This window comes from Hakea prostrata, chromosome 9, assembly GCF_041222555.1.
Source record: "Hakea prostrata isolate BN-2017 chromosome 9, UWA_Hpros_2, whole genome shotgun sequence".
NCBI classification, from domain to species: domain Eukaryota; kingdom Viridiplantae; phylum Streptophyta; class Magnoliopsida; order Proteales; family Proteaceae; genus Hakea; species Hakea prostrata.
In genome coordinates, this window is record NC_142608.1 from 51350114 (window position 1) to 51374074 (window position 23961).

The 23961-nt window shown below is 39.3% G+C and overlaps 1 protein-coding gene across 3 annotated transcripts in view; it reads right to left on the reverse strand.

Annotated features, from left to right (window-relative positions):
- The window catches only part of LOC149005465 (solanesyl diphosphate synthase 3, chloroplastic/mitochondrial-like), a 46106-nt gene extending 28199 nt beyond the window's left edge, over positions 1-17907 (reverse strand). The window contains exons 1-5 of one of the 3 annotated variants that reach the window (XM_089168551.1): positions 17482-17907; positions 15165-15257; positions 9307-9381; positions 9142-9213; positions 1291-1422 (exon numbers count right to left, since the gene is read on the reverse strand). In XM_089168551.1, the coding sequence (XP_089024677.1) occupies positions 1291-1422; positions 9142-9213; positions 9307-9381; positions 15165-15257; positions 17482-17607 (498 nt within the window). In that variant the 5' untranslated portion in view covers positions 17608-17907. Of the gene's footprint in view, positions 1-1290; positions 1423-9141; positions 9214-9306; positions 9388-15164; positions 15261-17481 lie in introns of all 3 variants that reach the window. The other 2 variants (XM_089168550.1, XM_089168552.1) reach the window with 2 other exon arrangements.
- Positions 17908-23961: the final 6054 nt, after the last annotated feature.

Below are 23961 nucleotides of genomic sequence, written 5' to 3' on the forward strand. Positions count from 1 at the left end.
TTAAGCTGGAATAAACACATGCTTAAATTCTGTTTTAATTAAAACTCTAATTGACATATGCTAAAACTAAGGACTCAATTACTAATTCAAAACAAGATCTTCAACCAACTTGGACTCTAGAAATTAAACTGGAATTAAATTCTAGCAATTAATTAAGGCAAAAGATGCCCAAAATACCCCTCCTAGAGAGTTTGCCCAGCCTAGGGAAGCTTTTAGAGCCATCTTGTGGGCCCCACTTAGGGTAGCAGCCAAAGGTCCAAATCGTGTTCACATCAGTTTCTCTGATATTTGTTTGTTAAAATAGGCTCAATTGGTTATCATGGTTGTGCATGTAGACGATATCATATTTCAGAAACGACTCTTCCAGCGTTGAAGACATCAAGGTGTATTTGCATCAGCATTTTTCAGATGAAAGCTTTGGGAATGCTTACATGTTAATTGGGTATTGAAATTTTTTGGAGTGGCGAGGGAGTCAAGTCTCAAAGGAAGTATGTGTTCAATCTTTCTATATATGACTGAGATATCAGGTCCTAAAACCATAAATTCACATGGATCCTTACTGGATGCTTGAAGCATTTGCAGTCTGTAAATGAACATTAGACCACCCTTATTTTGGGTTAAGTACCATAGGCAACTTCAGAAGCCTTTTTATCTGACTATTACTCAACATGGTACTTCTTTTGTCATGAATCTGATGACTAGCTCATGAAAACTCCTAAGAAGCCACTGGGATGCTGATTGTTGTTTTCTGAGGTATCCCCAGGTGCCTGGGTCAATTAGGTGGTAGCCTTGGTGGAGTTGCACATTTAGGCCACCTTCAATGTGCTCTCTTGATCTCCATCATCAGCACCTTTCTTCTTCCTCATTTTTTTTATTTTTTATTCTTCTTAAAACTGGTTTATAAGTCAGTGCATGGTCACAACAATGACGGTCTTAATGATGCAATGCAACTACCTGATGATGTCAAAGAGCTGATGAATAGGTATATTTGGTATACACATAAAAGCTTGTGGATGTTTAGTCAGGGCAGAGCCTTGGAAACCAGGGTTGGCAACCAAAAAAAAAGAGCTTGTGGATGTTATCCAATGAATCATTTTGTGCCATGTGATATATCATATATCTCATTTATTGGGTGGCCATCAATTGGATAATTCAGAAGTACATGCTTATCAACCTCTAGCTTACATTGATAGAGGCTGAGTCTAGCCCTGAATAGTACAATGGGGCCAAAAACCCAATTAAAATATCCTTATTAAGGATAGAAAAACAGAATAATTCCACAGCACTTACATGTATCATCTCAGTTATCTCAGCAATACATTGCTGTCGTCTACGAAGCTCATCTGATAAGGTGTCAAGAACACTATCTGAAGCTGATTTTGGAAGTTCCGCGTTCAATGCTGTTGCCATCAATAACAGAACCTGCATAAATCATCTTTCTTTGATTCATACACGCAAAAATAGATACATATGATTTAGAAAACAAACGTAAAATGTTCGATGTTGTAGTAATGTCATCCTTATTTTCAAATTCTAGAGAAAAAAATTTTGCTGAATTTCTTTTAATAGATGAAAATTGTTCACCTGCACTCCTCACTCTGGACATCTAATTAAATGGCACTAACTCATAACTCTGGATTCATGCAGTCATCCACTAAATTTCTTAACACTAGCAATAGGATCACCTATTTGGACCCTGTTATGGGTAATGCTGAAATGAAGACTATTAAAACAGAGTAAAATGTTCTAAGATACCTAACTTGCCGAAATACTTTGGTTGTAAAAGAAACCGAAATGAAATGTCTTAACATATAAGGTAAAATGTTACTCAAGTTTGGCTGAGAATATTTTGCTTTCAGCAGGGGCAGAATGGCTTAAAACCACTGTTTTGAACCTTGGCAGTTACAATGAACACTTCTTTATCTTATATAGGACAGTTAAAATCATGGGCATCAGGAGAAATAATACACAAGAAAAACAATATAATACGAGGGATAGCAAGAAAAGCTAAATGACAAGAACTAAGAAGTAAAACAGGATTTCCATCACTGGAAAGGACAATGCTATATGGGTTCCATACTTGACCATTCATAGAAAAAACATTCCCAATAAAACTTCTAGATGACATTCCCAACAAAACTTCCAGATCAAGGCTCGTTCATGCACAAGATTTTCCTGCCCCTTCCCACTTGCCTATAGATCTAAGCATCCTTCAATAACCAAAGAAGAAAAGTTCACAAACAAACAGAAATTTGATTTACAGCAATTATTGTATTCACCACTAAATACTTTCAAAATGAGATTGCTTTCTGATGATCAAGATTATATACACGATACACCACAGAAATGCATATCTAGATTTACAAAGCATCCTATCGTCTTATCCTACTCCATCCAAAAATAATACCTGCCAAGTACTCATAGTCTATAATTTCTGTCAATATGGGTTCTCTCCATTGTACTAAATTTCACCGAAATTTTGGTATCCCATTGGTCACTGAGTCAAAATCCCATACGATATGAAAAAGTGTAAATTTCCGTTGAAATTTCGGCACGAATTCCGACCACCTTTCCCCTTTTAAAGGTCGAGAGCATCAAAACTTCCCACATTTTGAGCGACATTTCAACCCCTCTAGTCTGAATGAAAAAACCTCATTCTACCTCTGATTTTTGCCCACTTGGAGTCGGTCTTCATCATCTTCCACGTATTCTCACATGGTTCTTGCCAGCAAATGTGTGCATTGTGTGGACTGTGGATCCAACGGCATTTCAGTCAGATCTTGCAGTTTTTCATCTCATAGGTAACCATTCTTCTCCAAACTAGAAAAAAAAAAAATTAAATGCATATCTGAAAAGTTGCCGGATGGGTGTGGAAATAATTTATGTTGACCACTGTGGTACAAACTCACAGTGTCGAAAATTTTTTTTGCAAAGTGGATTATTTATTTATTTTTGGGCGTCAAAAAGGAATTTCCTACACATAAAATGTAAAGAATATACATGGTATATGTCTTCTATGGAGATAGAATAAATATATGTTGAATTCCATGGACCAACATACGGTATCATGAAGTCCAAATACTTTTCCACCCAATAAATAATTTTCTTTTTAAATATAAAATATTTATAAAAAAATATAAATAATTATGTAAAAATAAGGAAAAAGGTTTTGAATATCATAGAAAAATATGGAATGGCTCTCTGTGTGTTTTTCAAGTGTTGACCATATGGTTCCATTGCCTGTTTTGCTATGGGCAGCCAATTTTCTTGCTAGAAAAATTTTGAAAAAAAAAAGGGATAATTACTGTTGCCCCCTTGTAGTTTGATTTTATTACTAATAGAACCCTGTTCTTTACGAAATTACTGTTGCCCCCTTCCTTATAACGGTGTTAAGTTGCCGTTAAGTTTGAATATGTAATGTCTAATTTGCCCTTCATTAAAATTAAGAAATCAAAAGATAATGCTACCCCATTTATAAAACCAGATTAAATTTTAATTTTACCATAAACTTCATTTATTTTGAATTAATGAAATGGGCAAAATCCAAATCCAATCACAAAACTTCACCTATTTTGAATTAAAGAAATTAACAAAATCCAAATCCAATTTGGTTTCCCACCCTCACTAAACTTCATTAATTTTGAAAAAAATTTAGGTGATATTAAGTTTTCCAATTTGAGTTGAATTTGATTTTCCTTCCTCTTCGATTTCTATTTTAATTTTATTCAATCATTCTTTATTTCTTTGGTTTTTTTTTTTTTTTTTTTTTTTTTTTTTTTTTTTTTTTTGAGAATAAAACGGATTATAGTTATTTTTTTTGTCCACAGTAAATTAAGGGTACTACTATAACTTGACAAAAGGGTAAATAAATAAAGAGATAAGTATAAGGGTATTTTGGGATTTTTTGGAAAATATAAAGATGTCACATCATCAGTTACTAACGGAACTTAACAGTAGGGGGGCAATAGTAATTATAGACAAAGTTGAAGGTTGGATTAGTAATTTTGAAAAGTACAGGGGATACAGTAGTAATAAAATCAAAGTACAGGGGGCCAATAGTAATTACCCCAAAAAAATCATTTTATATTTAAAAACAAATACATGTGCAAGGGAAAATTACTAGGCAACTACATGATTGTTTCTTTGTTTGGAAAATATTATTTTCATGTTGTTCAATGACTTATGAATCATTTTGTATGCAACAATGATCATGTCGGGGAGTGTAAGGCAATCAGGATCACAGTCACAGGGGTAGCGGGAGCGTGGTTCATAGCCATAGAGGCAGTGGGAGGGTGGTTCACAGCCATAGAGCAAAGAGTAAGTTAGATAGTGGGCACAAGTTTTTGCCCAGAAGGAGCGTTAACTTTGCATGGCAATTGATGGTAACAAAGTAAAGACATAGTGTAATTTTTGTGCTCGGAGGTTTTTGGAAGGTAGTATTAGTAGATTAAAGGCACACCTCACTAGCAGTTTGATGGACATCCAAATGTGCACCAGTGTGTCAGCATGTAGTGAAAGCAGTCACAGCATTAAAGAAGAGGACAAAAAAGAGGAAAGCAAACAAGCTTGAAGTAGCTAAAGGCATTGGATGAGGCAATGAGGGGGTCTTCTGCATACTCCCACTAATTCTGATAGTGACAAAGATGTTGATCTCATTGATGCACATAGAGAGGAGGAGGCCAAGGAGTCGAAGCAGGCGACGGTAGAGAATCGTACCATCAAGAGCAAAGAGTGCAATAACTAGAGCTATAGGAGTTGGTCCCTCTACAGTTGCACGGACTGGACCACCTAGGTCAGGTGGTGTTTTTGGCATGTTCAGGAGGTCACAAAGTCATAGGGGTGCTCCTTCTGGGTCAGCAGGTTTTCCACAATGACAGGATCCAATACTAGGGTTGGATCTTGATGTTTTTAGGAAGAAGGGGGCGAGAAGAAGAACATAAAGGGGAAGGTGAAGGGAACAATGGTGAAATGGATATTGTACAACACCATTCCAACCAACACACCACAGGGGTCTCATTATCAGAACATGATAGACACAATTGTAGAGGCAAGTCCTGGTTACCATGGCCCCACCCCTTATGACGTGATAAACAAATATCTCTCACAGCAAGAGGAGTTAGAGATTTACATTGGACAGATGAGAACCTTCTGGGAGACGTATGGAGCCACCATTGTGTCTGATGGATGGGCAGGTCTGACAAAAAAGTCCATCATTAACTTTATGGTGTATTGCAATAGGAGCACCATCTTCCTGAAATCTATGGGTGCATCTAGGGAGGTGAGAGACCATAGGTGCCTCTTCGGATTTCTTCAAGATGTGGTGAAGGAGGTGGGGCAGAGGAATGTGGTAACTGACAATGGCTTGAATTTCAAAAGGGCCGATGAGATGATGATAACACCTAATGGCTTGAATTTCAAAAAGGCCGATGAGATGATGATAACACCTATGGAGTGTAGTCGACCCACTGTATCGATCTTATGCTGAAGGACAATGGAAAGATTTGGATTGTCAAGAGCATAGTGGACAGGGCTCGAAAGGTCATGAATTTTATATATAATCATGGCTACGCTCTTCAGATGATGAGGCAAGCATGTGAGGTTGACCTAGTGCGACCCGATGTCATGAGGTTCGCTTCAAACTATGTCACCTTGAAGAGTATCAACTAGAAGAGAATTGGGTTGAGATCGTGTTTGCATCTCAGGACTGGTTTGATTGGATAGGATCCAAGACCCCAAACGGGCACACAACAAAAGGTATAGTATCATCCTATGATTTCTGGAGACATGTGGTGATAGTGTTGAAAACCATGGAGCCTATTATAAAGGTCCTATATATGATGGACTCTTTCCATGAAGGGGCCCACTATGCCCCACCTACATGTGGCCAATCAGGCTATTGGGGAGGCCAACGTATCGCAAATCCAAGAGGCTACAATCATTTTCTGGACATCATCAATGAACTGCATATCTTATGCATACATTGCATAAGGTTAGTAAGTAAATATGCAATTTGTTGGTAATTTATTCATTCTTATGTTAATAAAAATCTTAAATCTAATTGTGAGTTTGTAATTTCTGCAGTCCTACTATCTTAACTCCAAATACCAGTATAGCAACTGTTGGGGTTAGACACAGAGCTACTTGAGGCCGTGATGGACGTGGTTGCGAAGTTGGAGACGTCGAGACGAACTCAACACTCTAGTCCTTCTGTAACAATGAGACATAATAAGGGTCTAAGGACTTGCATTTGATTTTTGAAAGAATTTAGCTAACCATCATTACAAATGGTTGTAGATCAAGGTTTTCAAGGACCAATTAGGGTCCTTTAGAACATATGTTGCCATGAAGAGACGGAATGACACAGATCCAAGTTAGATCAATAACTCATATAGAATTATTACATTTTACAAATTATTAAATTATCTATTAAGTAATAACTTAATGTTGTTGTCATAATGCAGCTGAGTAATGGGTTCTCTATAGTGGGACTGCAGAGAACGTCAAGAAAGTGGCAATCATGGTTCTCACACAAACTTGCTCTGCCTCTAGATGTGAAGTAACCAGAGCACATTTAACTTGATCCACTCGATGAGGGAGAACTAATTGGGATCTCGGTGCCTAAATGATCTTGTGTTTGTCCACTATAACCTCAGATTGAAGATGCAACACGTAAAGAACCAAGTGGAGCGTGAGCGGAAGGAGGAGACCATCAAACCCGAGGATATCTTCTAGGAGGACTCAGATGATGACCACCCCCTCGTTGATTGGGTAAGGGACAGGGGTGAGCCTATATTGGACCAGCTTGGAGGGAGGCCTAACCAAAAGATTGCTCGTCATGTGGGGGTTGATGTCGATGCATTCATGGCTGACAAGGGTCAGGTACATGCACAGGAGCAACTGGTATTATTGACGAGGAATCGACAATGGCCCCGTGCAACAATAATTTTGTGCCTTCCACAAACACATAAGATCCGGATGAGACCCAAGCTCCTAATCAAACTCAGCACGGGGATGATGATGATGGTGGTGGTGATAATGAGGCTGCAAATGTTGACGATGACGAGACGATGACGATGATGATGTCGATGGCCGTGATAGTGGACCTCCGAAGCGTATAGCGGTTCCACTACCAGATACCTAGCCAAGCCCCATCAGATTCATCGGGGAGACACTGTTCACCGATGCCACCCAGGATAAGCAACATGGTGGCATACCTCATCATAATAGCAAGGGCTCCACATCTAGGGTTACACCAGAGGACCCAATGGTCAATTCCATCCGCCAAGCCAAAGGGACACTAACATGGCTAGCTTGGCAAACTTGATGGGATCGATGAACTTGGATGGCAGGGAGAGTGCAGGGTCTACACCATACGGGGCTTATGGGTTTGGCTATGAATATGGATATAAGAGAGCAAATGGTGGAGCACATGGTGGGGCATATGTTGAGTCATCTACTAATATGAGTGCATATGGCGAGGCATATAGGGCTCATCTGCTGATTCTAGCCGAATGTCTACATAAGGATATGGGGATGGATCAGGCGGATCATTTGTGGAGTCCATCTTTGAATATCCATCAAGGCCACCAGCAGTACCAGTACCATATGCGATATTAGTTGCCATGCCAAAGAGAGATTCAGGTGATGTAGAAGGCAAACCGAACACTCGTCGACCAAGCAACAACAATCCTTACCCTTATGACACTTTCTTTAAGATTTGTTCGCTATTTTACGAGGATGATACTACCTACAGAAGGGCGATGTCCAACTATATGGACCACTATATGAGTTCCATAACATGCGCTGAGTATGTCCACTATCCACAGAGCTAATAGAGTCAGCGGATTGAGCCACCCCGCCACAGCAGCTATTATTAGGTTCAAGTAGGTCAGAAGTACTATTTATGTTATACACTTATACTATTTAAACCATGTACTACTAGCTACTAATTTCTCTGCTTGTACTTGACTATTTGAATATTGAATTTTTGTTGTCTTTATTGTTGCATTTAATGAAATTCTTAGTGTTCTTTTACATCACATCCATATTTACATTTATTAAAATTCATGTTCCAAACTTCCAATTTTGCCTACATACAGCCGGGCATGTGCTGATCAAGAACGCCACTTTGGGTTTTGGGTAAAAATAACACTCCGAGTGTGTTTATTGGCCTCAATTTGGGCTAGAAATTGAAAACCAAGCCAGAACACCAAAAACTCACCAAAATTAAGGGTCAAAATTATTTATTATTCAATAAAAAAGGGAACCAGAACCAAAAGTTAATTTCAGAATTTCAGTCATCTCGGTAGGTACTGAGATGGCAAGTCAGCCCGAAATTTCAAACTATGGTTCTCTCACATATGAATTGTCTAAAGACCATAACTCAATCGTTATCCAATTCTCTTCGACTACCCCCCCCTGCCCCAAAAGAAAAAGGATTTCTTTTACTTATTTTCATGAGTATTCTTTAGTAAGCTCCAGTAAGGGTCCACAGAGGAAGACAGGTTCACAAACTTACAACCAAACAGAAGATTATCAATCAATTTATGGACCGTTATCTATTTAGCTTCTCAAATGATGTGTAATTTGTGCACTCTTTAGGTGCACATGCAAAATAGCTAACTTTAGGTTGAATGCTCTCTTTTAGTACCCAATAAAACAACGCACCAAAAGTAAGCATCAGTCAAATGAAAAAGAGGCAAATGAAACTATAAACAACTAAATATGCTAAAGCTAAGGTATCTACATCGAGTGCCAACCTTTTCCTTCAAGATTCTAATTTCATTTACCTTCTATTAGCCCCAATAAGTTAACTCCTCCCCACCCATTAAAAAAAAATCTGCTTTCCCTATTGGGGCAACTCTTCCTTTACACAAAAGAATGTCAAACCTTCAAAGCATTATTGTCTTATTTTATCTCCTTTCTTCCTTTTATGGATTATATCTTTATTTATTGAGAGAGAAAACACTACCATCTCACGGAACTATTAGAATTAAAAGATTAGTACGTACTCGGTTGAGACATGATGCGTACCAGACAATTTAACATCTATAGTAAATCTTACAAGAAAGGGACTACCACAGGAAACAAGAAAACCAGGGCAACAAATGGTTAGCCAAATTAATTTGTCAGCATTATTACCGTGGGACGGAATCTCTTTCCTTCCACTCCCATTTTAAAGAAATATTCAGCAGCCAAGGCAAGCGTAGGGACCTGTAAGAAATCAAGTTTCATTTACAATGACATAATAAGATCAACTTTTTTCCCCTCCACAACTATAATATTTTGCCAAGGTAGAACCAATACCTCTGCGACCACCATATCCCGCAACCTATTGGCAAGAATTGAGAGCTCGTCTGCAACAAGAGAAAATGGATCCATCTGTTCCTAGGACACAGTAAATTACTATCTCAATAATATGGATATATGGTGTGGAAAGAAAGGGTAGTCATAATAATATCACCGTGAACCAACAGGACTGAACATGTAGAAATTTCATACTAGATTACAACTGTAACCAAATCAGTAAAGGATAGCTATCAAGCCATCACATACAGTTTAGGTGGCATCTAGGTGTCCAGGTTCTTTTGGAGGAGCAAGTCATGTGACAGCTTTCCTGCATATGTGAAAGATGATCCTGGTAACCCAGGATTCCCTTGGATGCCTAAGCAAACCTTGTGTTGTGGTTTACTAATCTTACAAAAGGTTTAACTGTTTGATTCTCTGTTTACCTTCATTCGCTTGTGTACAATATTACACTAGAGATTGCTACATGGAATCATAGATTATAAATTATAAAAGAAGACAGCAAAATTGCTTATTCGACCATGTACAATACATTAATTACTGATTCCTCCCTGCACCTTGCTCAATTACAAGCCAACCCCATTAATTTACAAATTTTTATAGTTACACCCTAGTTTTCCTCCGTCTGTTTATTGCTGACATCGATTAAGGGAATCACAATTCATCCCCAGACTAATTGCTGGTCAAGTAAGATAACCCTTTTACCCCACTTCTTCTTCTTCTCCTCCTCAGGCAAAACCTTTGCTGCTAATCCCACCAACACAGTTCCCTAATGGGCAGAGTCTGTCATGAGTGCAAGTATATTAAGAACCACATGATATGGTTTGAGTTGGATGGTTTGGATGGACATTTTTTTTAGCAAGCAAGCATGAAATAGGGTGAAACAGCTGAAAATATAAGTTCACTATTGATTCCACTTGGGAATAATTATAGAGTCAGGTGACGCATTCAGACGAAAAACTAAAAGAATTGATTTTTGTGCTCATGTATTATCTGGATGACTTCAACTTTCTTAAATTCTATACACTTGAAAGACAACCACTAAGCTATAGTTCCCTTGCTTGGTGGCATAAATATCAGAAGATTGAATTAATTAGTACTTCAATACCAAGTTGATAAGCTTGCCTTTTGCTTAGCTGCACATTGCACAGAGCTGAAATGTGGGAGTAGATTAGCTGAGGTAACCAAGGATATTTGTGAGAACATGAGCCTATCGATACTCAATTCACCCATTAAGTTTTGGATATAAACTTCTAATGCAGCTTGTTGGCAGTCCAAGCAGGGCAACAGCTAGCCAGGCAGGATCCTCTAAAACAGATCAATAATTTAAAGGCTTCAATCGAACATTATTTGTAAGGTTATAGGATGAAGGTTGGGATTGTTGGGGCTGTGGCTTTAAGATTAGCACTAAAGCAATAAATATCTGATCGAAGATTGAGAGTCACTGGGAGATTCCCACAATCTGGAGATTAGTTGAACCAATCTAGGGGTCAAGGAATTCAAGGTCAATGGGGCTGTAAGGACCAAATAGTTCTGAAACTTTAGAGGAATGGAGGAAAGATTTAGAGGTTGTATTTCCCTAAGAATGCCTTAAACTGAACAGGTTTTAGGCCACGAGATATGCAGTTTGCAGGTTCAAAGTTTGACAAGATTCAAGGGCTTTTGAGGGGCTATAATGGCTTAAAACTTAAAAGGTATAATCTGTTCAAGGGGAATGTGTTTCTATAATTATCAGTCACTTTTAAAGGGAAAATCAGAAAGAAAAAAGAAACTGGAAAAGATGAAGTGCAGGTCTAATGGTGGATTTGGCTTTGAATCTGAAAAATGGAAGTGGGGATGATAAGAACCTTTAATTCAGCTACGGAAGTCAATACAAAACAGAGGAATTACACAGGAAATTCTGGCTTTAATGGCACCAGTCACCCCCTACACCTCCTGGTGCCCTCAGCCAGAGGCTAACAACTCATATAACAAAATGCCCGATACCCTCTCCTCACGACGTCTTCCTATTTATAACCCCCAGCTGTAGCCACTCTCTCTCTCTCTCTCTCTCTCTCTCTCTCTCTCTCTCTCTCTCTCTCTCTTGCACATGGCCTACATCTCGTGGTCCTATTATTCCTGCCCCCCTTAAATTTCACCTTGTCCTCAAGGTGAAGGAAAAGTAGCAGTTTGCTCTTCACATGTTTACCACACAACCATGCTAATTCAGCCACATCCTCCTCAGTCCAATAGGAAACCGTTTCCAAACATGCAACTGGTGTCTGCTGCCACTACCCATATTAGCCATTTCCCGGAGTACAAGATCAATTCCGTTGAGATGTGACCACAATGTAGCTGATCTAGCATGGAAAGCCTCTTCCAAAGATATCTATCTATACAGCTTTCTGTGCAACCCAATGAAATGACTCTTCAGTACTCAGCAGATAGTTGCAGGAGTTGACCAGAGTGCTCTGTGTTACCAGAAAGAACAAGTCTGAGTGTGGTAGGGATGGATTTTGCAACAAATGCCCATTGAAAATCCATACTTCCAGTGCCTGGTTCATTCCCTGCAAACGACAGACCAATCCCTCATGATAACCCAATGAAAGGGCAGGGTGTACAGCAATCAAAGTGATGAAATACATACCCTTCTCTTGTCCAGCATTATGCAGCTCTTCCTAACTCCTCTCGGTGATTGTTCTAACCAAGGTATCCAAGGTAATGTCCAAAAATAAAGGATAAGACTTAAGAAGAAGATGGTGAAGCTGCTCACAAGCCTCCCGTAACCACTTGAGGCCGATTGCGCAAGGGCACCATTTTAGATGAATGGCTATTGTCGGCGCAGAAGCATCATCCAGAAAATCCCCTTCAATGCCGCTGAAAAGGACCATCGACTAGCAAATAAAAACCCCTTCCCTTTTTCCCGTCGCATCATCACACTTTGCCTTTGGGAAGTCGATCATCCCTCCAGGATCATCCTCAACCGCAAAATGCAGCACTGCTGTAGTCAGGATCGTAGCGACCTCCCTCGCCATCGCAAATAGTCTCAACTAAGTCAAGCCCTTTAACCTATCCCATACTAAGCTAGCCCAATCTAGCGCCCATACACTAAATTGGGCCTCATTAGGCACATAACATACCACCATGCTTCCGCAATTGTCGTCCTCGACGGCTCTCACTCTAGTGGTAGGTAGCCCTCTCCAAGTGGCTACACTCTGCTCCCTCAATTTTCTCTCTTCTTTTTTTTTTGTGGGGGTTGGGGGGGGGGGGGGGGGGGGCAGGTAACCCTTTCTAGGCAACTTCCACTCTACCCCAAGTTAGGTATTTGACCAATGCACCACAAGTTCCAAAGTTGATGGAACGAGCTGAGTCAAGCCCTTTTACCTGTCTCATACTAAGCTGGCCCAATCTAGCGTTGATACACCAAATTGGGCTTCATTAGGCACGTAACATTCCACCATGCTTCTGCAGTCCTCGTCCTCGTCCTCAACAACTCTTCCTCTAGACAACTCACACTTTGGCTGTAGGTAGCCCTTTCAAAGTGGCTACACTCTACTCCCTCACTGTGCCCCAAGCCAAAGGTTGCCCAACCTCACATAACAAAATGCTTGATACCCTCTCAACGTCTTCTTATTTATAACCCCCAGCTGTAGCCTCTCTTTCTCTCTTTTGCACATGACCTACTTCTCAAGGTCCTAACAAGGGAACAAGAAAGGTCACAAACTTGGAAAATCGCTTGCCAAAGTGAGTCCTCCAAGACTTCCTGCTAGCCTAACTAATTGAATCAATGTCAAGTAATGAGGATAGACCTAGACCCAGATACTGAACCCAACTCCTAGGTGTTGATTCTTCCAGAGCATAAATCACATAAAGACTCTCAGCTTTTTAAAATAAACTCTACAACAACAAACAAGGTCAGCTACATGGACCCTACCCTTCCAATCAGCTCTTTTGAGGCCATACATATCCATTTTCACCACTTCTCCTAAGGTTATTTTTTAAGTATGCCCCTAGCTCTTCTAGACTTCTAACTCCTTCAATCTTGATTAGATCACTTCTCCGTACAAGGGCATTTAAAGGTCTCTATTAGACGTGGTCATGCCACCTCAATCAAATTTTTAATAGTTTATCATTTATTAGAGATACTCCCAAACCAACTCTAATATGATCACTCCTTACCTTATCCTTCCTAGTTTGCAATTCATCTATTTTAGCTTCCTCAATTCTACTACATCGGATTTATCTATATACTACTTCTTAACAGCCCAACACTTTGCATCATATATCATAGCTGGTCATACAATGGTTCTATAAATTCTTCATTCGAGCTTTAAAGGAATATGTCGATCACGCAAAACCCTAAACGGACCTCTCCACTTCATCTATTTTATTTTAATTCATTGAAAAAAATCAGCCTCTATATTACCTTCTTTATTTATGATCGAGGCAAGGTACCTAAAATAACCGTTTTGTGTAGTCTCTTTCTCATCAAGTTTCACCACTTCATCATCCGTCCAATCACGGCCAAAGTTACACACTAGAAATTCCGTCTTCATTCTACTTAGTTTAAAGTCTTTCCAAAGTTGCTCTCCATGATTCTAACTTGGTATTAACCGCCACTTATGTCCCATCTAACCAAATAATATCAATACCAAAAAGAATACACTAAGGAATCCCATCCATTATAAGTGCAAAACACATATGGGCTTAAAGCTGATCCCGATGTAACCCAATTGTAATCGAGAATTCACAATTGTGGCCCCCCATTGTTTTACACTTGTCACTGGACCATCATACATGTTATTAACTATGTCCACATATTGAATTAAAGCTTCAATATATTAGAATAAGTGTCACTCAATATTAATTTTTTTCCTTCATTTTTTTTAGGGGCGGATGTTGGGGGTTTAGCATCCCACTAGGCCCATGGCAAACCCAACAGGGTTTTCGAACATGGATAACATCACCAGGTGTTCCATTCACCAGCCAAGAGATGTTGGGCAACAGCTTACCTGTTGAAGATTAAATTATTTGGGAACTGCCGCGTATCATCTAGGATTACCCAACTGCAGGCTGAAAATAAAATAGTGACCCATATAAAGAAGCATGCAAGAAATGAGTACGATGGCTGGAAAAATAGTCCAGAATTATACAATTACAAAAAGACAAGTAATGCATATTATGAAGGTTGCTTTATTCAATTTTCTTTCCTCCTACAGAAATTATATATTTGATGATTGAAATAGCCAATCTGGTTGGTTACTCTCGCATAGAATTCATCAAATGGCAAGCACTTCCCACTAAAGACATGTATTAAGTGATCAAAACAGCCAACATGGTTAGTCGTCCCATCACAGAAATCATCAAATCACAAGCACTTCCCAACAAAGACATCTGAAGCTTCCTCGACTTGGCGGGCTCTGCATGGTTTTCCTTCCTACTACTATTTGCATTATTTATGTTTCACATTAAACACTGAAAGCAAGTAACAGCAATTTGCAATTGAGCTCAAATATACACCACGAAGATTGGCATTTAGACAATGACAACAGGAGACACACACACACATGAAAATAAAAGTAAGAAAGTATAAGACACAGTAAAAACGTGTCAATGAGAAGTGCTACAGATAGTTTCATGGTTGCCAAAGAGCCACTCAGCATGTGGTGTTAACTAGTGTCCAGTTAGGGGTGCTTTATAAATTAGCATATTGCATCAACAATACCAAGACACCCTTTGGTGATCACATGTTACACCACATTTGAGTGACCTGCAAAAATGACTGCCATTTGTAAACACTAAACATTGACCACATAAAGTTTAAAGCACTAGAATAAAACATCAACCGCCTATTAAGATGATCTAAGAATAAGACTGACCTCAACAATGGAGTTCCTCTCATGATGAACTTGATACCTGATGCCATGGATGCCACGCAGACCCCAACAAACAGTTTCTGGGTAACCCCAAACCTACTATCCACAGGAACAGTTGCATATGCATCATCAACATTTGAATTAAAATGCTGAAACATTAGTAGTGATGAAGTAAAATCTTAACTTGTGACAGACATAGATAAACTTGGCATCTGAGATCTGTACCAAAGGAATTCTAGGAGGTAAACCTTATAACCCAATAATACAACAGTTATGAAATGGTGTTTTACCAAACAGGAGAACCTCGCATGGAAAATCAACTAACATGGTCACCTAGTCCAGCAATTTGGTAATAAGAAATCACCATCAGATGTAACAAAAGGAAATTTTTCCATGATACAACAGCTCAACACTCCACCAACACTAAAACATTCAAGCATGAAAATGAATTTCATCAAAACCCATACCCAAAAAAACAACATACATGATCCACCATTATTAAAGACTCTATGTGTGGGCAACACAACAAAATGGAATACCCAGTCCACAGGATCCGAATCACTGCAGGGTCTTGGGAAGGTCAATATACACAACTTTACCCGACTTTTGCAGAGAGACAAACCTCTACCACTCCGGTCACAATGGAGCAACCTTACCATTGCACCAAGGACCACGCCTCCGCATTGACATCTCAAAATCTAATGGTATCATATGATCTACAAACCAGAAGTGGATACTTTTTACCCTTTCTGCTCGCCTAAAAAAGTAGAACTAAGAGACTCACAAAAAAGCACCAAGACTAGTGTTAAACCAAGAATCAAATAATTAATTCCCTGACTGACCTAAAACACCTAATATCACTCAAAACTGACAACTTGCTACAACTAGTAACATTGGAGTTACTATCATAGTAATAAATGAACTATTAAGTGTAAAACCAGAATAAATTAAAAGATTGTATACACTAAGATTATCTAACTTAACACTGTAATTTCAATATGAAAACCAAAAGTTACAATGTCAATGGCATACGCCGAAATATAACCATCAATCATTTGCCAATGAGAAGAAAACTCAGTAGTACCAAATCCTAGCTTAAAAGTGAAATGTATCAATATCAAAGAACCAATTGATGTAGGTGAATAATATTTGATGCAGGTCACCATATTTGCACATCTGATTGTAGCTTGACTCTTAGGTGGGCATTGCTTGAAACCATTTAGGTAAGGTGTTTAGCCAACCATATGAAATCAATTAGTTGTTGCTTTCGTAGGAGCCAACTGCTTTAGAATCATTTAGCATTTTTACAAAAACCCAGAAATCTAGTTCTATAACCTACTTCCAATTCTGGTTAGTTACACAAGATCCATTGAAACACCATAAGACCACTGTTAGATTCCCCTACCTCAACTTGACACAATCCACATGCCAAACAGTAAGCCTAATCTGACAATAAAACCCTAATTCGACCTATTTGGATACCTTGTTCATAACAAACCCTGGCTGTTTGACTTCTAATTGGTCTCCTACCAACCTAGAGCTACATCACAGCCATTTTTCAAATTCATACCAAACCACTCATTAACTCATCTTTTAAGCTGTTACCTAAATTTCCCCCCATGGATTACCATATTCTCTCATAACCTCTTTCCCCACTGCTCGTTTACATGTTTGAGGAGGTCCTCGAACTACATGAGCTTATTTATTCCCCATCACACAAGCCACACCGGAGCGCCCCGCCCCCCCCTTTCCACACCACACATACAATACATAAGCATACACATCTACTGGAATAAGAGTATTTTCCAAAAATCAGACCAAATGGATGAAGCCAAGGCAGTTAATCTTTCCATTATCAATAATCTGTTTTAGCTAAAATCAGTTCACTCTTCCGATTTTATCAAATAAGCAACACTTTCCGAACCACAAAAGTAAGGAACCTTCTAAGCCAACTTCAAAATCCAAGACTAACTAATCATCCTTATAAACAGGGCCGGTCTCAGCATAAAGTGAACCAACACTTTACTTGTACAGGAACCGACAACGACAGAATCAAGAATACTCCAACCAAGCCTAAGTATAACGTAGGCTTTTCATGACAAATTGAAAATATGGTTTTTTGCAATCTATCCCGACAAAATGGGAACTTCACTTCAACTTTTAACAAATAAAATAAAAACACCCAAATTTGAGTCCCAATTCCACACGAAAAAAAAAAAAAAAGAATTCAGATCAGCAACCCAATAATGACTACATGCAAATCCAACTTCAAACACAACCACAGAAAATTCCATAAGATTGGAGTTTCTTCGAGACTTACCCTGTCAATAGAAGGACAATAATCGGAAAGAAATGGTAGCTGTCCTTGTTGACAACACACAAGGCTTCGTCGGCAGAGTTTCAAGCTGTTCCTTGAAACACGATAAATAAACCTAGAAACCAACATCTTTGATACAAATTAATCAAACAGATAGTATGAAAGCTTGAACAAGAACCGATAATGGCGATCCCGAAAGCTCTAACAAAGAGCGGTAACCAGAGTAGAAGGGTAGAGAATGAATGCTATTAAATCATAGAAAGCCAAATCCTTGGTTATGTTAATAATTGAAATGAATTAGCCGACGATTAGTGTTCCGTTTATTACTGTGATGGGATCATTAGGCAGGCGACGGCGTGGGCTGTTCAGAAATTTTGCAATTTTGACTTGACGAAACGGGGAAGATTAGGTGTTTCGTAAATCTTTTGACCCGAGCCGTTCTATTTATATAGGAATGTAAAGAGAGTAAATTATATATATTCCTTAGATTTATAGAGTATTACATTTATACCTCTTGAATTTTTTTAATTATAAATAACCCCGTGTCCATCACTGTTAGTTTTGAATTTGAACTAAAGAAGACACATCAATCACATACAAAACATCCTAACTTTTTAAGTAAAATTATTTTTTTCACGGGAAAAAGGAGGAAAAAATTAAAAGTCGTTTTTTGAAAAAGTTTTGTACTTCTTGTGAAGTAATGAGGGTAACAGTAAAATTTTCCTGAGGAGTGTAAACCTAAGTTTACAAACCTTAGGAATCCATGTAATTTGTAGTTACTAGTTAAAAAGTAGCCAGGCCTTTGTGGTTATCCCATGTGGCAAATGAAAATAATTAATTTCAAGTCCTCAAGTCGATCATTTTTCTCATTATTAGGTTGAAAACCTCATCCCACGTAGCAAATATGAACAATTCTTTTCAAGGCCTCCGTTGATTATTTTTATTATTATTAGGTTGAAATGCTCTATTGAATAATGATTCTAATTATGCTCCCCTTTTTTATGTCATCATCAACCGGTCATTGGGATTAAGGGCCACAAGTCCAAGGGATGAGGGAGAGCTGTAGTATGGGTGGAAGTTCATACACATAACCTCCTTAGATTTACTATTTCTATGTAAGAGGACAGTGTCACCTATATGCTAGAAACATGTTTATAATATATGATGTTTTACTATTTGATATATGTTTCTGGGAAAAAAAGTTTACTATTTGATACATGTTAGAATACCAAAGAAAAAGCATAACGCAAATGAAAACCCTCTTCTTTTCTTTGGTGAAATGAAAACCCATAACAAGGTGTGACATTTTGGAGGAATTCGGCGAACCAAAAATTCTGGCAAAAATTTGCCAAAGTCTTGCCTAGATTTTGAGGTGACGCAAGGCTACATGTTGATATGGTGTAGAGCGTACCATTAAAATGGCAGGGCAAGCACGTGCTTTGTATAAGTTGTCTTTTCATTTTAAGTAATATAGAATGAATTACCAAAAGAAATGTCTCAAACAATCAGAAAACCCATTCCTCATGGTCGCATCTCCCATTCAACTTCTTCATCCATGGAAGTTGACGTCATCGTCGAGCTCTTCTCACTTGGTCCGCCATTTAAGCTTAATCGGCTACATATCATCCTCTTCTTCACCAATGCTAGTACAGATTCAAATAATGTTTCTAGATTTTTTTTTCTTCTTACATTCCACTGCCGAGAGATTCCACTCTGGCTTTTCTCTAGTTTTGCCTTTTGCATTTGGTGTATATCCTCTTCTTCACCACCGGAAGCTCGACTAGTTTGCGTGTGTTTCTGAGTTTTTTTTTTTTTTTTTCTTACATTCCGTTGCCGACAAATCCCATGTCTTTCACTCCATCAGTTTGTTGATTTTGGATTTCGCCCCTACCTTCGAAGTTCGAAGTGCCTTCATTATTTCCTTGTAATTCTCTTTTCAAGTCCGTCAATTTCTGCTGAGTTTTTGGGATTTTCTCCGGTTCACTCGGCAAATCGATGATTTTCCTACGATTTTCAGCGATTTTTGGGAATATCAATTTTAGTGAGTTTTTTGTGTCGATAGTTTCGAGCCAGCCGAAAATTGCCAAATTTCGACAAAACATCTTACCATTACCCATTTCATAAGAGGGTATATGACCTTTATATCCTTTTACTAAAAATCTTATTTTCGTATGTACCATTACGTATGTTTCTAACTTGTTGGCCAAGAGAGTAAAGAAGAAAAAAAAATAGGGGAAAGAAAAAAGATAAGCGAGAGAAAATTTGGATTTTCTTCTCCTTCTTTTTATGCTACAATGCCTATATATTTTAGAATTCTTAGATACTGGCACTTTCTTCATAAAGTTTTGTGAACCTTTCTATTAGAGCAAATTATAAAAGGGGCTGATAAATGTAATTGTTATTAACCAACCAAATGTGACAATAAATAAAATTGAAATAGAGTTACGTTAGAAAAAACCATGAACTAGTGTTGTGTCCGACCAACGTCCTGATTGTATAGAATGTTGATCTTGCAAAATAAATGTTAGCAAAGAGCCGGCTAGGATGTCGGGAAGCCACCTATGAAGATTAAGTCAGTTGGGGATCAAACAAAGGCTCCGAGCAAAGCTTGCTCGAAGAATACTGAGAAAGAGTTTTTTTCTTTTCTTTTCTTTTAAAAATCATCTGAACGCGATCCTTTATTTAATACTATTAGTTACTTTTTTTGCTACTGGCAAGATCCCATGCATTCACTCGATTGTCTCCATAATTGAATCCCCCAATGGAAGGTTCTTTTCCCGTGTGGATTCTTTCCCTTGTTCGTGCTGGCAAGAGCGTGACCTTCCTTTAGGGGTTCCTTGACTGATATGGCAACTTCCCACCCATTTAGTCAAGCCTAGTTGTCACATAGACCAGGTGTACACCCGCACATAGACCCAGATGGATCTTATCCATAACACTAGCCCCCAAGGCCGTGCATTGGCAATTGCCATCGTGCAAGATGGCTTCAATTGTGGTCATACTCGAGAGTCTTCTCTTCTACTAAGTCATCCACATGCGATCCAAAACCGTTAGGATTCTCAAGCGTTAGCCCTATTTGTGATGCTACACATCACTTGATGAGACGGCTTGTCATAATGACTTCCTTGAGTTACTCAACTATTGATCTCCTTTATTTCCAGCCGTTCGATCGAAATTGTTTCCGCTTATTCGGGAGGTAGAAAATAATTCCCATTCTCTTATTGCAAGTACTCTTGTGCATCGCTTTCTTGGTGCTCTCGATTTGGCTCCTGGCCTTCCTTTGCTTTTGTTTGTTAATGCTCCTTCCCGACCAGTAAGTTTCTTTCTTCTCACAATGGATAAGAAGCGTGGTCTTGGTCCCAACTGTAGGTTAAGTTCGACCTTCCCAAGAACATAAGGAAGAAGTCACAACCCGCCCAAGAGGGCGACACTAGTGAGCGTGATTGTAGACATAGCCTGAAGGATTTGCATGAGCAATCCTCTGAAGAATTTTTTGGCCGATCTCCTGGTTACAACCTGGTCGATGATGACCCGATCAAGTATATGGAGGTGATCCAAGTGGTGTAGCTTTTCACTCAGTCTGGGAACCACCTGGGACCTCCTTTATCCCGACCAAAGTAAACCCTGACCTCCCCGATCAATTTGGTTTAGGTTCCCACGATGAAAAATAAATTTCTTTTACTTTGTGTGCCACCTCTTCTCAATCTTATAGAGCTAAGACTTCTGCTCCTCGCCCCCCATTCTAGCTTCGAGGGGATCTCGTGGTCCTTTCCCATCCAAGCCTGATAAGAATACATTTAATCCTGCTGCTTTAGCCTAAGCCTAAGCCAAGCCACATACACCTTTGGTAAGTAAATTGCACGCAAAGTTCATTGGGACCAGATTTTTAACGTTATTCACTCACTTCTCAGACCTGGATCTATTTCTAAGGTAGGATTCAAAATTCATCTCTAGGTGAAGGAGGAGAGGGCCCACAACCCTCTTAAGGGGTTTTTCACTATCTACTTTGACGCTTTCATTAGGGGATTACATCTCCACTCCATCCTCTTTTCATTGATGTCCTCAACCACTTTCTAATTCGCTCGGCCAACCTGAGTCTAAACAGTTGGTGTAACATAATCGGGTTCATGGCTTTTGTTATAATATGGGCATTTGCCGAACCTTTCACTTGTTTCATCACTTCTTTATGCTTCATCCCCACTCCCAACATGGGTGGTAGTATCTAGCCAAAAGGCCATCCTTGACACTTGAATTCCAAGGCAACTTCATAGAGCATGAAACCCTCATGTCCACCACCAAGAAGTGGAGAGAATTATTTTTTTTCTGTCGTCCTCCATGCGTTATGCCTTTCACTTGTGATTTCCAAGAAAGGACAAGGTAAGATCTTAATGAAATGAACAACCAGTTCGACCTCACCCCCGAGGAGATGGAAATTGTTAGGAAAATCAGTTGGGTTGAAGGGGATTCTTGTGATGTCCATGGATATTCCATGAAGTATCTTTCTATCTTGTAGTTGTGGGGTTTTTCCCCGGGTGAGCCGCTCACTCTAGTTCTATACTATGTTTGTTATTTGGATTCCTGATTTTTTACTTGGGTACCCTCTTTGTAGTGCTGAATGAGATTCCCTTGACACACTTACTGTAGTTCCTAATGGTGTGATATAGCTAGCTCAAGCTCATAAACCATTACCTAAGCCCAAGGTGGCTGTCCCCTCCTTTGTTCCTCCTTTGTTGCTCCCCGGCCCAGTTTCTGCCCCTTCTCCTGTCGAGTTCCAAAGAAATGAGCGGTACCAGAGGCATCCATCACACCCCACCCAGCCGAATCCGGTCATACCCAAATACCCGTGGGGGTGATACACAATAGGACCAAGGTTCAGTGACAATTCCATACAAATACACGATATAGCATAAATTCAAGGACAAGAGTAAATCAAGTTTAAATATCAAATCATGAAATCTAAAATATTATGATTAAAATTATCCATGTGTAATGCTAGTCTAATAAATAAACATCAAAGTTTGAAAGAAAGGAATAGTTGTTTGCAACAAAAAAGTTTAAATATCCTGATAAAGGATACCCTCGCCTCTCTCAAAAGATATCAACGTGTAAATATAAAATAGTGTCATTTAACAAGAGAGTCCCTAAGTATGGCGAGGTCTCTACTAGAAGCCGGCTCCATAGGAGCAGTCCGGGCACGGGCATGAAGCTTCATGTGCTTCCACTTCTTCTCCCGTCGCTTCCTCCAAATAGTCTCCAGGTAACGGATCCTCTATTTGAAAGGAGTCCTCATAACCTATAGAAAAATCTAAAGAATGTACAAATTTAAAGGAATGAGTTCCATAGAACTCAGTGAGGTCAACTAAACATTCATATCATACATTCGATCACAATTTCCACATCATACTTATAAGGTGATAATGTAAGTAATGACATTAACATAATAAATGCATGACTATAATGTTATTCTCCTAACTCTATTATAAAGTCTCTATAGTATACACGCATTAAGGTAAACATCGATCTCCTTTAGGCGGTCTCAGTCACTCTCCCTCAACAAGAGACGTCTATTGGGTTCTCCACGGTTGTTGGGTAAAGTCTTGTCAAGCCATGGTTGGGGGTATAAGTCACCACTCTCTCACATCACTGTTTGACATGAGATTGGGTGCTTGTCAAGGATAACACTAGGTCCAATGCAAAGTCATACAATCTCATACTACATATGTTCCGGATATCTCCTCTCATGCCTAGTGCCCTTTTGGATTGATAATGTAACAACCCCCGTATTTCTAACCCGAGATCCGTATTGTAGGTCCGAGAACTCGAAGGTCTAGTCGGGTAAATTTGTGGAGTGTCCGGATAGAAGTCCATGATCCATACCCTGAACCCATGGATCTGGATTCTCTATCTGAAGAGCCTGCCTTGCTTGGTAGTTGGTCTTCTGGAAGTCTAGTGATGTCTGGAGATGTCCGGAATGAAGGTAAGATCTCCCCCATCTCTTCTTTAGGGCTAAGTTGTACTTGGACATCAACCCCCTAGAAAAAGCACCCTTGTATGGCAAAATACATGGGGGCGGTTGCTAGTGGCGGTCGATCAAACCAAGCGACGCCCTGGAGCAACCGCCTGGTCTGTATTCGGGGTTTTGCCCTATTTTCCCCCTGATTTCTATAAGAGGTAACCCTCGTCCAATTTACGAATATTTTATTTGTGGTTACCGTTTTTGGAGGTTAGACGGCTGTGGAGAAGTGCCGAAAGCGGATCTGAAGTGCTGGTAGTGATCTGGAGATCAATCTTTCCCTGTTTCTGGTAATCTGAAGTGAGGTAATGGATTCACCCTTCATCCTTTATCTCCTTTGTCTTTCCTTTTCGTGTTAACCCATCCCCTCATCATGGTGGTTACCCTTTTGATCAATCGTAACTCTCTTTCCAATCTTTTTGATGTGATTCATCTGAAAACGAAACCCTGCTTTCGTGAAAAGGATAGAT